Consider the following 17,426-nt stretch of genomic DNA (forward strand, 5'->3'; position numbering starts at 1 on the left):
TTTCTTTGATTTAGTGGGCTGGAGACTAGGTGGTGCAATTTACTTCATTCCATCGGATATCCAACCAAGCTCGACTCTAATGCGGCAGTTTTTATCTGACCCAACAGATGCAGGGCAGATACCTATAGTGGTAGATTCCACTCCAAATTTGACTCAAATATATAAAAATTTTCACATATCCCCTCTTCAAAAAAAATTTAATATGTATATATATATATATATTAGTTTTATCCGATTGGATCCATCCAACTTTATCATTGTCCTGTCTCTAGATAAGTATGGGATGGATACCGATAATGACCTACCCTTCCCGTTGCCATCTCTGAAGAGAGAGAGAGAGAGAGAGAGAGAGAGAGAGAGAGAGAGGCGGCAAATGGGAGTGTGGACACGGATAATTAAGCCAAAGTATATATCCGAAATCAAAGACAAAGCCAAACTAGGGTTTTTTCCGGACCACCCTCCAGCCCAAGCACCATTGCCGAAACCCTGGAGAATAAACCTAGTTCGCCGACAACCGCCTTCTCCATCGTCATCGCCGCTACCGAACTAGGCTTAAGGAGACGGATATTTTGGCTAGAGAAAGATGGTGCCTGGGCTGGAGGCCTTTGGTTTCTTCTCTGAGGCCTCATCGCCGGCTTTGCTCTAGGTCCTCCAAGTTCCTCTTCTTATCGAAAAAGGTGGCTGGGATCTCATTGGGCTTCGGCAACTCAGCCAGAGCTTCTGAGGCTTATTATCCTTCTTCCAGTACTTCATTTTGTTTGTTCTGGACGGTTTCTTCTACAGGTGGTGCGGCTTCTGGTTTTGAGACCGCCTCTTTCTGTTCTTCCGCTTCCGCCATTGGAGGGATCTCTGGTGCTGGCACTGCTACCACCGCAGCTTCTAATCATTCAAGATAAAATTCAAGGAGTGAAGCCCCGAACTCGGGAAAGGGGTGCGCATTTAAGTGCGTGCTCAACATGTGATAAAATTATAATAATTTTGACTATAACCACCACACATTTAAGCACCTCCTATAAAACTTTCTATCCATAAAATCTCACAAAAAAAAAAAAAAGACCCTTAGCCAAATATATTCCGAATTCTGTCCCCAGCTAGAGAATCTGCTCAAATTCAGTTCAGCTCATATTTCCACTTAATCTCAGAATAAGTGCTTACCATTTTTTCTTCTTATTTCCATGCCAGCCACACCATTTTATTTCTCCCATAAAACCAATAAGAAATTACATTCCTGTTATAAACCTGTAAGTCCGTTTACCCTGTTCATCTGCGAATTCTTGGCTCCCTTTCCGTTCGCAAATATCTTCAAAACTTTAATTCTGTACTGTAGCATTAAATCCGTCCAGGCTAAAAGATAGCAAAAAAAAAGATATGTTCAAATTTCAAATATAGTCAGCTGACTTTCTCTTTCTGCCCCTTTATTCATGCACCCCTCCTTACTCGTAACTATTTTTTTTTATATACAAAATCCTGTTCACTCTTCAACCCAAGTGTTTTCACTGCAACCGTTTCATTACATCCGGAGGTCAGGAAAGATTGAACAGAGAAATCAAAAAAAAAAAAAAAGGGAAAAGGCATGCACAGATCTCTCTACCTCTCGCTTCCCAAACGGAAGAAATCCGCTTCACAGCCTCCACTACTCCCAACCGCACGAAACTACAACAACATCAAGACCTCCAGGTACGTGCCCGGTCCCGCGTCGGAGCGGTCGCCGCGGTCGACGGAAACCCTGCCGGAACCCATCCGGGCGTCGGAGCGGTTCTTCGTGAAGCCGGGCTCGTCTAGCTCCCTCATCGAGGAGGCCCGGCTGAGCGTGGGCTCTCTGTCTCCGCGGTGCGAGGGGCAGGCGGTGGGGATCCTGTCCAGGGACCCGGACGCCGACTTCCGGCGGTCGATGCTGGAGATGGTGGAGGCGCGCCACGTGGACCCGGAGGAGCCGCTGGATTGGGAGTTCGTGGAGGAGCTGCTCTACTGTTTCCTGCGACTCAACGACCGCGGCGTCCACAAGCACATCGTCCGGGCCTTCACCGATCTCGCCGCCGCCGGTTTCCGCCGCAGGTCGCCAAGGCTGTGATATCCTAAATTCTTTTTTTTTTTCTTTTTAATTTCCGGTGGTAAGCTTGATGCCGATCATGTGCTTCTTTGCAATTTTAAAAAATATATATCTGGAAATTTTTCGATGCTATTTAGATATGATAGATAAAAGAAGGCGAAGGGATTGAACGGCTCCTTATTCTACTATTGATACACTGCTTTCCTTAATTCATTACAATTTCCAGAGAAACCAGCAACTAAGAACAATTAAGAACTTTTAATAATTTGGTGAGCCATGAAGGCCTGTCCTAGTACTTATAACAATCAAAAACATTTTGTATGATTGGGTTGAAAATTCTATTGAATTCGTGTATTAGGCTAGAGCAATCAGCAAAATCATAGAATTTAAAGGCTGATTTAGCCTATATTTATAAGTATCTAAACATAGTTTTGGAGTGGGTCAGGCCAAATCCCATCGAAGAATGGCAGTATATCTTTTTTTCTCCCTATGAAATACGGGCCAGCCCACTCCAAAGCTATCCCTAGCTACTTACGAATATAAGCCTAGCCCAGTCTATAATTCTATGATTTTGCTGGTTGCACTGGTCCAATCCATGAATCCAATAAAATTTTTAGCACAATCATCCAAACAGATCCTGAATTATAGCCTTCAATGGTACATCTCGAATATTAATATGTTTTCCTTTTTTGTAAAAAAAAAAAAGTTATTTAGTGAGATGTTGTCCTTGGCACAATGTTCAAATAGTGTGAGTAGAATAGTCCAATGAGTAACAGATCCTTGAACCTTTTGTTGAATCAATCATTTGGTCCAGGTAGCTAATTTCAAGATAACATCAGTACACTTTACCCTATTTTTGGTTGGAATCATGAAAGGAAGGATGGATGGGGTTGAAAAGATGAATAGCCCCCATTTAGAAAGGATGGATAAAAAAAAAGGATTATCCATCTATCCTGACCTATCCATTTGCATCTTCCCAAATTGGAAGGATATAGAATAGTATGGAAGGAAGGACTGAGCATGAGGGATGGGTCTTTATGCTGCCAAAATTATCCATCATTAATATTTTGATAAAACTCTAACACTACTACTATTTTTCTATATATATTCGCTATTTTTTAGCTAACCATTTATATAAAATTAATTAACGATGTAAATTTAATTATAAAGTATTAATCATTTAAGTTATTAATATATAAATAAATGAATTCATATATAATTAATTTATTAAATCATTCATTTAATTAAATTATATATTAAATATTTGTGTAATTTTTATATAATTATAAATTATAGAGATTATAAATTTATATATTGCCTTACTTTTTTTAGTATAAATAAATGTTATATAATTATTATTATTATTATTATTATTATTATTATTATTATTATTATTATTATTATTATTTATAAAAAGATGGTTTAATAAAAATATCATTCATTTTTTCTTTTATACTTCCTATGCTAAACAGAAATGAAAATCATTCATTCATCCTACCGAACAAAGGAATTAGTGCTGACCAGTCATTTCTCTTATGCCATTGAATAGTCCGCATAGACATGTACAACATTTTTCAGCAAAAAAAGATACATATTCAACAAAAAGATCAACTGTAGTACATAACTATCAGATGAAGAAGAATTTCAGTTTAGGATATCAAAATACAAGTCAAAGTGTTCAAGAACAACAATATTCCACGAAATGAAAGCTCCTTTCTAGAGCACTGACGTCAACAACTTTAGGCTTCCTTGTTATGACAACCCAAAGGAAGCACTTTGCTCTTTAGTCCTTGAAGGAAAGTATTTTCAACAAAAAGATCAATTGTAGTACATCATAACTATCAGATAAAGAAGCATTTCAGTTTAGGATATCAAAATACAAGGCAGAGTGTTCAAGAACAACAATATTCCACGAAATGGAAGCTCCCTTCTAGAGCACCAACGTCAACAACTTTGGGCTTCCTTGTTATGACACAACACAAAGGAAGCCCTTTGCTCTTTAGTCCATGAAGTAAGGAAAGTATTTTCTGAGGATATCAATCAGGAAGTCTACGGATAAGCACTTTTTTGAAGTGCTATTCATCGTCAGTTTCATCATTGCCCGCTTGGAATTCATCACCAGAAGAAACAGGCTCCTTCTCAGTACCGGAGACCTCTTCAGCTTGTTTCTCATTTTCAGACTCTGAAAAAATATGAACGGCATAGTCCGCATTACGAGTTGGTCTTTGCCTCACCCTTTTCTTCATCTCCACATGGCCTGTCATTTCTCCGTGGAATCTGCCAAGATGGCCATGGTCAGCACTTGCTGCAGTTCTTCTACTGTGGCGCACCCCTATAACTACTTTAGGCTTAGCTTCTTTTTTATTCTGAGCGTGTCCTCGCCATTTCTTCCTTGGAAAAGCAGTGTTTTCCTTGTCGGAGTCACCCAGATCGAAATTACTATCATTGCTGCCACTGTTCTCAGCATGGTCATTACCTTTCTGATCATAGTCATCGTCCTCAGCATCATCACCACCAATCTTACCTCGATACTTGTCATCATCGCCAGCCTGAGAATCTGAGGTAGTGTTCTCTGTATCTGCATGCACGGTTCCATCCAGCACGCGGTTCTGACCTGGTACATGCTCTACTCCCTTGCCCCTGTCCTCATGCAATTTATCTGTGTTTGATTTCCTGAATCACAATTCATGCAAATTAGTTAAAATTTTTGGCATGGTTGTGGAAATTAACCACCTGATCAACCATGAATTTTATGACCATTCCAAATTAAGACAGCATAAATATGGGACTCATATTTTCATGCCAACATAACAGATAGGAAATACTTATCATATTTCCCTTACCAAATACTTAGTAGCGAGGTGAATTTCAAATCTTTTACAGGCTGCTTCTTGAAATGATATAGTGTCATCACATCCTAAAATTTTCACTTCTTATAGATCCTCATGCCTTGAAATGACGAAGGTGTCATTACATGACAAAATGTTCGAATCAGTAAGACCATATTTTAAGAGATGAAGGTGGAATATGTTTGGCCATTGATATGCTTGTTAGATGGGCACCATAGAATGCTTGTGCTTTTCATATTTAAAAAACAGAAAGCTAAAAGATATACGTTTATTGAATATATCAATATATTCTAAATCCTAGAAGCATTCAGCTTGCAAAAGACCTGCATCTCTGGCATATCCAATACTAGACAGAAGATGAAAACAGAAGACGAAAATTGTGCAGAGAAGGCAATACATCAAAAAAGTACACATGTAACTGATGTTCCAACCACCTTTTGTCTGGAAACATGAATTTTTTTTCTAAGAGTTTGCTGGATAGTTACAATTCTAACCGCCTCATCCTGGAGCATAGTAACATGAAAATTGTGATGAAATAAAAAACACAAGCAGCATTCAAAAACCTAAAAACCAAATATTAGATAGTATGTCAAACTTACTTCGACATCTGTATAGCCTCGTCAATGGAACGATCATATTCATCTGTAGATAAACCCAGAAAATTTAAAAGGGAATTAATATGAGAAACAAAATGAAAAGTAGAAAACCCAGATAAATCTGAAGGCTCTTGATAACTTTCCTTCATCCAGCACATTAAGTAAAGAATTTTGCCATTAGAAAACATTTTACATAGTAACATGACATTTTCACTTTCTAAGAGAGCTGAATTTATATAGCTTCTGATAGTGGTGGCTCTACTGATAGAAAGAATCAGCTTAAACAACAAAAGTAATAAATTCCAAACCTTGTATTCTAATGCACAGTTGCTAGGATATAAAAGGCGGGGAAAAGAAACAAAATGAAACCGCACTAAATGTACATCTATAGCCTTCCCAATCGGCATACCAAGTTAATGCAGGGTTTTAGCTCAGAAAAGTATAAATACATAAGAAAAGAATAAATAATCATTTAAATTTTCAGAAAAAGACACTAGATAAATATTCATGTATTGTTTACTGAAATTCTATATCACAATAACTACCTCCTATGTTTTTTAACCCTAGGTTATTTTTATATGCAAGAGATCACAGTGTGCAATGTATTGGTTATATGAAATATGTTTCAGATTCTGGCTAGGTTCCTTCATAAAACCTGTCCTATAGATACGGCAAAATAAAATGCTTCATCTAAATCAGATAAACAAGTCTCCCTCAAACAGGGAGCATATGGAAGCTACTACATCCAAAATTGGCAAGAAATCATTTCAATGGAGACCAGAAAGGTCTAGCACGCCAATTCAGACAAAGGCTGATCCTTCATATATGAGTCAGATGATTCGAGTCTTACCAAAAGTGTAGCTCACAGGCCTGCGCTCACGGCAGGAACGACTGCCAGTCCAGTTAGAATGTAGCAAATTATCTAACAACGTAACTTGCCTCTGCTGTCTTTGTAATGCCCTTTTTTTCTTCTGTAAATGATAACAGATGAACTGAATTTAGAACGTGGTGTCACAAAATTTGACTGTGACCAAGGGAATACTAGCAGAAGATCGATTATAGCCATAATTTTTTTATAGTCCAATTCAAAAAGCTAAGAAAACAGAAGATTGTAGTCTTTACCTTTTGGTGTTCCTCAAGAAGAGGAATGATTTCAATTTTAATTGTCTCCCCAACTGCAGCTTCGGATGTAACTTTGCTCGATGATAGATTTTTCTGAAAAATCCGCAGGGTAAAAATGTGACAATTAAGATCTTAAATGTACATAAACAACATAAATGTGGATCTTACCGATAGTTCCCGAAATTCCTCGAGATTTGTTGCCACCGTTTCCCAGCAAGAATCAATTGTTGGTTGTGTTAAGCGGCCCTTCCCCTTCCACTTCTGTTTGAAATCAACTTTAACAACTTCTCTATACAACCTATGACCAATAATTGGATCTCCATCATACCTTACATTGAAAAAGAAGCGATCAGCATGAAAGAACACGTAAGTTCTTTGATAATAACACATCTGCATGGTATGGAGTATGGACCATGAATAGTTAAGGATCTGCATATGGTTTCCAGAACTACCACCTTTTCTATAATATGATTAATAACAAGCCTTCCGTAACAGCATGATATTATAAATATTACAGTTCAAAAAGCGTGCTGTATGATGTTCTTATAACTGTAAATTCCACAGCATAAGCACAGTAGAGAGGTATGAGTTAAAAAAAAAAATTTATTGCCCCTAAGATTACCAATAACTAACTCCATTCTCACTGCTGCATATCTTTTCTTTACGGAAAGCAGTAATTTTTGTTCCAGCTTTCAGTTCATCAGTGATGTATCTCAATATATCATCTTGCTGCAAGGTACATGCACAAATTTGTCAAAAGTTTGTAGAAGGTGGCAGAAAGGTACATATCTGAATAAAAAATCAATGCATGTAAAATAGCTTAAATCCTGAATTTTTGATAGGGCATTTGATCGAGATCACCTATAACTATAAGTGCAATAGGTGACTTTGAATAACCACCAGGAAGAATATATATGGCAGCACAATTCAAAATATCAAATAAGAAAAAGTCAAAGGAACATCTATTACATCTGCACGAACTTCACAGAGTGCTTTCAGGATCAGCAAACGGATTGTTGGATCAAGTTCCTTATATTTTGTAATCTCTTCCCTGCACAAGCAGGAAAGTGTTCACGTAATTGCAGCCTTTATAACATAGAATAGAAGAATATTCAAATGGTTGGAGAAATCATCTATGCCTACCCATGATTAACTTTGAGTGGATTCTCTCCCTCAGCAACCTGCTTGAGGACAAAGAAACATGAACAAGCAGTCTCCTAGTTCCCACAGTCGGATCAAGATAGTAAATAGATAACTAGGATCAAATATGAAGCTTTAACCTACCCATGGCCACCACAGAGAAAGTTTTTTGCAAACTGTTGTGACCCATGCATCGGGTTCTCTACAATGTTTGTTTACAGGTGGTATCCCCTGGAACACACATACACAATCTCAATTTACGTAATCATCACGTACAACATACAAGTCATGTCTACCAGCTTGTTTGCATAGTCAAGAGGCCATATGATTATTTTATTTGAAAATACAGAAAAAGGTATAACCAGCAAGCAAAGTAGCCGAATAGTAATGTTATCTAAACTCACATACTTGGATATATGAGAAATCGCTTTCTATGTTCCCAGGACATAGAAAATGTAGCTTTGACCTGGTTCGAGAATATATGGTGGGTGGCCCACCCAAGTGAATTGTATCCACATGTCATTTAGGGGTGAAAGTGCACTACATAATGCCTGTCTTGCCCCACTCTCATATCTAAATCTATCCACATACGGATACAAATTTGAACATCTGACTAATATCTATATCTGTGTCTATATCCATTAGAGAAAAATAGATACATATATGGATAGACAAGTATTCAAATCATACATGTATATCCGGTTCCACTTCTAATCCCATATAATCTTATATATCACTCATGAATTGTTAAGGGAAATAAGTGACTATTAACATGGCATTTACTTAATTTACCTTTCACATAGTGATATCTTTGATTTGACGATCATAAAGTTCAATTGTTCAACTTATATCCGTATTCATATCCATACTTTCAATGTCTGATTTGCAACCACATCCATGCAGACAAATATGGATATGAATTTTCGTATCCAACTAATATCCATATATTCATCCACCTCAACCAAAGAAAAATGGGTACCGATATGGATAAACTGCTATCCTACCTGTATCCTATCTTTTCTCAGCCATTTTGTTTTGCACCATTTTATTCTACCGAATCCAAAGGTTGTTTGTGTTAACCAAGAAAGATTTTTCTAACAGTCAACTGTAACATAAATGAAATGCATATAAGTAAACTCCAAACAGTACTAGCAAGTTGATCTGTCTAGAAGAAGACCATATATGAAATGGAGAAGATGAAACAATAAAACAGGAGAACAATTACAGTTGCTACCAGTCACTACACAAGTTGTACCAGATCAAGGATTTTAAAGCTCCAATATTGGCAAGTGGTTGAACATTGAAAATGCCAAGTTTTTGACATCACAACATTTACAGCAAGTAGTCAAATTTTGAAAAAACCAAGTCCTCAAAATCACAAAATTTACTTTGGCAGTTTGTCCGATGCATGCAACCACATGACCCAGCTTATTCACGAAGAAGATCCATGTCCTGGGTTGCATTTGTTGCGGGAAGCACATTTTAGTTTCAGCAAGCCATTAGGAAGACCCCTAAGAAAGTCTCGGTGTCAATCTTGTGAGCTTGGCTGGACCTATAATCATTTCATCTCACTTTTCCGAAACACATGAAAATTTCTTTTTCTTTGTATGAAGGTACAAACAACCACAAAGCATATAAAAGACAGGCAGTGCCACCCGACTAGCAATATAGAGAACCTCTTGTTAAATTGTCAAGTTTAGGACATTGCCATTTTATACATGCATGATAATTTGCATACTTATCGATGATATAAAAACTGTAATTTCACGAGAGTAATGTCTTAATTCTCCCAAAAGTATTGGCATCAGCGATACAAGATACTGATATTATTATCATGTCACGGTAATCATGGCATATCCCTACTCCCTAAATTGTCATTGTCATGGTTATTACGCATTTAACCATGATGGTTAGGATGATGTTGCTTTCATAACAGGAGCGATTCCAGCACTGACATAAGTTTACTATCCTTAAAATGCACAAATTACCAAAGAGAGAGAGGGAAAGAAAAACCAAGGATGGGGACCCCGAGCGCTTGACTTTCCGGCATCGAGTTACTATAGCAGAAGATAATAATACTGAGGGATGAGTCTCTGAGATACATATCAATTATCAAAACCATTTCCACAACCAGCAACCCTCATTTCACATGTATTTTGCATCAGATCCCTCCTTTGCAATTTATACAAAAACTACAGGTACATGTTCAGAAAAGGCAAGTTTTTTATCTTTCCTCGCAAGTATGGCCATGGTTTTCTTAACTTTCCCTCATTTTTTGATTATTGAATACCGATCCAAGTGCATCACTTGTACTTGAAGCATCACATTGGTCCTCCAAAAAAGTATTACCCATAGATTTTACTAGCCTCAACATTCTAATTCCAGGCTTGCACAAATTCATTCTTATTGCAGGTATTTTCATTTTCAAAAAGCATATTAAAGAAAAAAAGTTTATCACATCCAAGAGACACATAAAACATGAAAGAGACAACTCTGAAATCAAACAACATCTGTATATTGTAAGCATTATTTTGTAATCTTTCAATCAGTGTATGTAGATTTTACTCATTTGGAATATTGTTAGGTCTTTGTAGTCGTAATGTTTTAATCTTTCAATGCATGAATCATGGAATGCCCTGATGGTTCGATGAATTGTTGAATCTGTCCTTACTGATCTCCAATCATTGCCAGATCATTTGATATCAAGCATTGACCATATGGAAGATTGCATGGAATGATACAATTAGATCATGGCTAAAGCTACAGGTGCATTTCAAAGATACTCTGGTCGCATGGAAAATTTGAAATCCTCATCATTGAGGCATAATGTACCCACTAAAGAATTGATCGTCAACCTTAAAAGACATAAACATGCAAACAACTTGCCATCTAAAGCAAAGTCATGGCAATTGCATGGCATGCTCTTGCTTCGTCTGTGGTTCACTATGTAACTCTAACGTGAGTTCCAACATGCTCTGTATGTGCATGGAGACTAGGTGCACCTTTAGGATGACCTTTATTTTTTTGAACTTTTGAGACATCAAAGGCATGTTAGGATCTGCACAAAGAAATGAAGGGAATTGGCAGCAAGTCCGAACAACCCAGAAGGATAAATGAAAAGACATTTCCTCTTTGCTCTCATGATAAACAGACAGAGGCACAATTCCAAACCTAGCTGATTCTCCGACCACATCTCTCTCTATCTAAAATATATTCAAGTTACAGCCAAAACAGATTATTTCAAAGGCAAAACCCATAAGATCTATAAAACTACAATTTTTTTTCACACCGTGTAGATGGCATCCAAAACATATCATCCTTGCCATACAATCTGCACCTTACAAAAGAATTGGTGCACATCTTGAATACCACTAAAACCTATAACTGCAGAACTAATAAAACATGAACACTGACACTAGATATAAAAGTTTTTTGAGATTCCATATTCAGGAGACTGTACAGATGTTTACTATTGCATTTCACCTATGTTTTAGCGAAAACATCATAAACCAGAGCAAGATAAACCATTTTGTTAATGTGCTTCACATAATAATTTACTGAACACAAGTAGAAATAGGTTAATATGGTCAAAGAGAGATTATGAAATTAAAATCGCTTGGCTTCAACTTTGTCCTCTCATGTTTCCTGTATTCTACCAGGAGTCTCAAGGTTGGCCTCTGCATAATTTGCATCTCGCCAATTCTTTTCAAACTTGTCCTGACATTAGTGAGATATCAAAGAAATTTAGTAAAAAAAAAAGCACATTCATCAACTCGTAGCCAAAAGAAGAGTGTTTTTGAATAATGCCCCTTCATGCAAGGCTCATATTCTGCAGTTCAACCCGAGGAGATTTTGCACCCTATTGGACATTCAGCAATGGCATGGGAAAAAAAAAAGCATAAACAGACTGCATTTTCAGAAAATCTGGTATGTCATGAAGAAGCCCACCTAAACAAACATATAAATACAAGTATAATATAATTTGGAAGACAAATACAATCACACCATATCTTCTATTGTCTATCAATAAATTATTATATACTTTCTTCCAGAATTATGATTTATGCAAAGATACGGCAAAACTACAGACTTCAAGTTGAGCTCTTCCTGGGCATGTGAACAGTAAAATACAAAAAAAATGCACGAAGAAAGTAATGAACCATTTTTCATGCATGCTAGCATGGCACGGCCTTTAAAAATTGTAGGCCCTCTATATCTAAAAGAAAGCATAATGTTTATAAAAGCATCGACTTTTTTTATGAAGGAGAATGTGTTCAGAAGTTTTAAGGTGAAAATGTTAGAACTTGAAGTACAGATGCACAAACACAAAGTAAATGATGTTCCATATTGGAAAAGGCATTAAAGATGCAAGCACAAATAGAGCAATTGGAAATGAATAATAATTTTTTGGGGGGGAACAGGGACGAGTGGGAGGGGAGGAGGGAGGTTGGTGGAAGGTTGGGTTTGGGGGAGGTTTCTTCAAATTCCAAAACTATGTCATTCAAATATGGATGATTCATGAGTAGATAAGGCATATCATGACAAATGAGAAGGATAGGCAGATGCTAAAGAATAAGAAAGAAGGAAAAGTGGGGAAAGCATTGGCAAAAGTAAAAGAGATAACAGAAAGTGAAGAGCAACCATCTCTTGTTGACAAGATAAAAGACATACAAAGAACTATGTGAAGAAGACAAATACTTTGAAGGCATATCAAAATGGATTAAGGAAATGGACATGTTACCACATCAAAATCAGATTTAAATAACTATACGAGCAAGATAGCATGCACTAGAATCAGTACGCATCTTGCATTACATGAATTAGTCTTGTAGCATTTACATAAAAACTTTCCATACATGATTTGTACAAATAGACGACAACCATAGAGGGAGCCTGGTTTAAAGTGTTATATAGAGGCATTTATATAATAATTGGATCGCAGCGCATAAAGCTGTTAGATTAGCAAACTTGTATGTAAAATCATCTCCCCTTAAATTAAGTTATTTATATTATATATGTAAAGAGAAACAAAATGAATGGTTGATTAGTACATTTTAAAAAATGGTTGATTAGTACATTCTAAAACATGGCAAAACATAAATTACATAGTCATATTAATAAGCAGGGAAGAAGAAGAAGAAGTAGGAGAAGTGCAAGTATTCCCGTTTCAAAAATTTAACCCATGAAATGAATAGCATTCACTCTGATGTGCCAGAAAGGAAGTCATCTCCTCTGAATACATCCACATGCATTAGCTATCATAAGATCGAAAATTTGGTGTCTACATAGAATAACAGCTCCATTCTTATGTCAAAAATGAGCTCAAATCTAGTAATCACAAATGGTCACATAATAAAAAATGTATCCAAAAATTTACATGTGTAAAAAAATATAAAGACATTGGTGGTGAGACAAAACAGATATACTATAGCAATTTATCACCTCAACCAATATGTTGTTTGTGATGATTTATGCTTATTCTTGGAAACAACTCTTTCCTTTTGGGTACAGACCTGGAAACAACTCTATAGAGCATTTTATTTGAGCCATGAGCAACTAGAATTTAGGCAGTTTCTTGACTGCATGACTAATACACGGGAGATATTTTACCATTTCAGCCCTAAGTATCAATTAAGGATAGCAAATACAGGGGAAATCATACCATTTCTATGATTCTCCCAATCAATAAATAAACAAGTTGAAAATCCAGAATAGAATGACGTGGATTGTGTAGTTACAGTTCGTTCTCTCCCTGAAGGGCATGAACATCATTCATACGTTTAAATACAAAAAACCTACGATCTCTTTCTAAATTAGTATAAGACTTGTTGGATCTAGTGAACGTTGAATGTGCTCGGATCATTAACATGCACTATAGAACAGCGAGAGATTCATATTCACAAGCAAGAATAAAACAAAAAACACATTAAACAAATAATACAGCATGCCAAAAGAATCCCATGGAATGGAATCCAGGTTCTCGAGATAGTAAATAAACGGGCATTTAAACCTTCAAGAGGGCAATATGAATCCGAGCCAAAGCATCGTTCGGCGAGATCAGAGCCGTTTCGATCTCTTCCGCGGACATCTTTACATCGCTCTGGATGAGCGGCTCGAAAACCTACGTTCACATCCAAACATCACGCTATTAGACAAGGAGGGAAAAGCAAAAATATAACAAAAAATCCTCGAGAAAAAAAAAAAAGAAGAAAGAAAGAAACAGATGAATCTCACGTGAAGGAAATTAAGAACGGAGGCGAGCTCCCAACGCTGCCGGAGCCGGAGCCTCGCGAACTGCGAGGCGGAGATTGAAGGATCTGAGGACGAACCGTCGAGAATCACCACCTCCGGCTCCGAGATCGTGCGGCCCGCGGCCCTTCCCCTCCCGCGCTTCTCGGCCATTTCAAATGGAAAAGCGCGGGAAAATCGCTGGGTGGGACGGCCCCTAGAGGCGGAAAGGGTCGGAGACGAGAGGCACGAGGCGAATAAAGGAGAGACGAGGGAGGAGGGCTCGAAGAGAGTTTTTGTGGAGATCGAGACGGGAGACGTAGAGAGAGATGGAGGGAGGGCGAGAGGAAGATGGAAGAGTGAAAGAAAAAATGGGAGGGCACTCCCGCCGCAAGCTTGTCTTTCTTCGTTTCATTTTTTACTGCTGTTATTTTTTTAGGCTTGATCGCTGGGAAATGGGAATCTCTCCCCTCCCCACCTGGATCGGGGAGGACTTTTTGCAAAGACGGGCTCTAGACCGTCCATAGTTGATGGGAATTGGACAAGGTTTCACGAGGATACGTGCCAAAGTTATATTCAGTTTCGCATTAATTATTCACCAGATACGCCTTAAATATTTATATAAAATTAAAAAATAAAATAGATTCTGCTCACAATTTTATAAAAATTATAAAAATAATACGAATCTATTAAAACTGACCACAAGCCTATCATGATATTTGTAATTATATTTGAATAGATTTAATTTTTTTAGCCTAAGAATGTCGGGACTTAAACAAAAGAAGTATGTGAGGACTTGTGCGGACGTGTATTTAGTTCCATATCGATTATTTGCTGGATAGATCTTAGATACTTATATTTGCTCATATGCTACTGTGTTTCTATCTAACTACCATTTATCATGTGAATCATGAATGGCTATAATTGAACGATAAACTAGTCCAAATAGGATCGCATGAAAAGATCTAAATCTTGGGTGGTGACTCGGTTCGTGGGACTATGACATTAGGGAAGACTCTCAAATTACTAAATTAGTGTGATTCACCGCATGAGAAGCTATCAAATCTCCTGTAGATATGAGTTGTCTTAAAACATTTCAATGTGGAGATCATGTACTTTAAATCTTCTAAGATAGGATTGATGTCATCGTGAGTAGCCGACCGGAGATTCCAATAATAGCTGTTTTGGAGTTCCCTGCCAAGATGATGTTAAGAGCTATGAGGATTGAAATAGCATGCACCAAACTTTTCTACACTCCTTTAAGCTCCACCAATGGTATTGAACAATCATAAAGATAACAACACTGCTACAAGTACTAATTGTTGGAGGTTACGTGTTCATCCCCGCGTCGCACTTTTTCTGTGGAAGGTAGCTCGGGACTGCTTACCCACGAGGAGCATTCTGGCGCGGCGGGGAGTGAGGATTGCCGCAAAGTGTAGAGCTTGCCTGGAGGAGGAGGAGTCCATATATCATGTGCTGATTGAGTGCCCACATGCTAGTCAAATATGGAGGAGTGCATGGGTACATCATGGTCAGGGGCAGAGGTGGTCGTCCATTGAGGAGTTCCTGCTTTTTTGGAGGAGTCAGCATCTGGATCTGGGCTAGAGAAGAAAGGGACTCGTGTACCTGGCCTACTACTCGTGGTTGGACAGGAACGCTCGAGTTTTTGAGAACAGTAGCTCGCATCCAAGAGTGGTGGTGACCAGAGCACTATTGCACGCAGCGGAGTTCATTAGTACTGCTGAGACTTCACCTACTGGGTTGGCCAAAGACATTTGGGGCTCCCTTTTTGCTCTTGCAGCGCCCAGTTATGTGTTCGTATCTTGGGTGCCCCTAGCCTCTGGCTTCCTGAAGGTAAATTTCGATGGCAATGTGGCAGACGATGGAAGATGGGGAGGTACGGGCTTCATCATCAGAGATCATGAATCCATACTAGTGGCTGCGGAGGGTCAGCGGATTTTCGATGCTTCAGTGGTGTGTGCCAAGCTCAGAGCTGCCTGAGAGGGCATTTTCTTTGTCCGACGGATATTGGGTGCGAACCGGCTCATTCTCGAGGGCGACTTGCCCATGGTGATCGATTGGATCTAGAGTCAGGGTCGGCAGGTGAGGGTAGGCCACTACTTCTCGACGTTCGTAGACTATTGTAGAAGTATGATGCCCACCAAGCCACACATACCTACAGGAAAGCAAATAAAGCAGTTGATTGGGCTGCATCCTAATGCGGCTCACCATTCTAGCAAATTTGTATGGATGGAGCGTGACAGAGTGCCAGATTCTTTATCTGTTTTATTATGTTTTAATTTTGTTTGCTGCATCCACACCTGCAGGGTGTGAACTACCGTTGTACCAAAAAAAAAAAAAGACAAACCCAACACCATCATGTCTACCCTCATCCAAGATAATGCCATCAAAGTTGATCTTGAAAAAATCCAAGAACGGAGAATCCTATGTAAAGTGGATAACCCTACAAGGCCAAGTGATTAAGGAAGGCCCAATTTTTCTAACCATCAAAGACCTATGAGCGGCGTTAGTTTAGTTTGGATGATTTTGTTGGCACGAGACTGAGCTTTTATGATTGATTGTGGGAGGACCCCGATCCACATCTTTAAATATACAAGTATTTATGTATAGCCAAATGCGATGAATGGTATAACAAATAGAGACCACCTCGCTACTCCATCGTTACTTCGGGACTCGTCTTCAAGATATATAAGCAAAACATTTGATGAGTGCAGCGGCAGCGGTGATTCCACCTCCTACACCATCTTTATCCAAAAATTCGCCCAAGTTGTCCGCATTGCCAAAAAAAGAAAAAAATCTAAAAGACTATTTTCTTTTTCCCTTCAAGTGTCCAATTTAGCAAGCTTTGCAGATCTAAAAAAAATATTATGCGAGCACCGGGATCGTTATTACAATCTACATCATGCAAGACATGGTAGATATGCTTTACAGTTATTATCTCCTAGTATTCTAAGATGAATAACATAGCATATCGAACTTGAAAGAAATAACAAAACGCATGGGTTGAAAAAGATCACCATGAGGTTTTCCAGCTTGATCTATATCCTAAAATGTCCAACTATCTATTGCATTACTAAGGTTAAAAAAAAAATACTATTGGATTCAGCAGGGGGTGGGCGAGCACCACCCGCTATTCAGAAATATTCAGACTATGACCAGTAGTGGGATGACATTGCAGGCAAAGCACGTATCTCATAAGACCAACGAAGCAGTAGATTGGGTAGTCTTATATATGGCTAACTATTATAGAAAGATCCTATGGCTAAGGAAGGAGATTACTCGGTGCATTTTGCAACTTATTATTTTTTGATTTTTTTTTAGGTATATTCATACTTAATTTGTCTGGGACTTCCACTTAAACAAAAAATAATAATAATAATAATTTCAAAGAATTTTGGAAAGTGGATGACCACCTCCGTA

General features: G+C 38.1%; 2 protein-coding genes across 3 annotated transcripts; one reads left to right on the plus strand and one right to left on the minus strand.

The window, feature by feature from the left end:
• Positions 1 to 1,573: 1,573 nt before the first annotated feature.
• Positions 1,574 to 2,071, plus strand: LOC103709789 (transcription repressor OFP14-like). Its single transcript, XM_026805682.4, has one exon. The coding sequence runs from the start codon at positions 1,574 to 1,576 to the stop codon at positions 2,069 to 2,071; it is 498 nt and encodes a 165-aa protein (XP_026661483.4).
• A 1,549-nt stretch (positions 2,072 to 3,620) lies between these two features.
• LOC103709744 (DDT domain-containing protein DDR4) lies at positions 3,621 to 14,528 on the minus strand. 2 transcript variants are annotated; one of them, XM_008795239.6, is made up of 11 exons: positions 13,992 to 14,528; positions 13,768 to 13,878; positions 7,902 to 7,988; positions 7,761 to 7,798; positions 7,587 to 7,668; positions 7,240 to 7,346; positions 6,786 to 6,945; positions 6,618 to 6,710; positions 6,346 to 6,466; positions 5,499 to 5,541; positions 3,621 to 4,723 (listed from the first exon to the last, which is right to left on the minus strand). In XM_008795239.6, the coding sequence occupies exons 1-11, from the start codon at positions 14,157 to 14,159 to the stop codon at positions 4,126 to 4,128; spliced, it is 1,608 nt and encodes a 535-aa protein (XP_008793461.3). In that variant the 5' UTR covers positions 14,160 to 14,528; the 3' UTR covers positions 3,621 to 4,125. The 2 variants fall into 2 exon arrangements, with proteins under 2 accessions (XP_008793461.3, XP_088578895.2); XM_088722769.2 differs by lacking the exons at positions 7,587 to 7,668; positions 7,761 to 7,798; positions 7,902 to 7,988 and having other exon boundaries at positions 3,982 to 4,723; positions 13,992 to 14,283.
• Between the last annotated feature and the right edge of the window lie 2,898 nt (positions 14,529 to 17,426).

Source organism: Phoenix dactylifera, chromosome 5, assembly GCF_051530095.1.
Source record: "Phoenix dactylifera cultivar Ajwa chromosome 5, Ajwa_hap1_PhDact_Kaust_v1.1, whole genome shotgun sequence".
Taxonomy (NCBI): domain Eukaryota; kingdom Viridiplantae; phylum Streptophyta; class Magnoliopsida; order Arecales; family Arecaceae; genus Phoenix; species Phoenix dactylifera.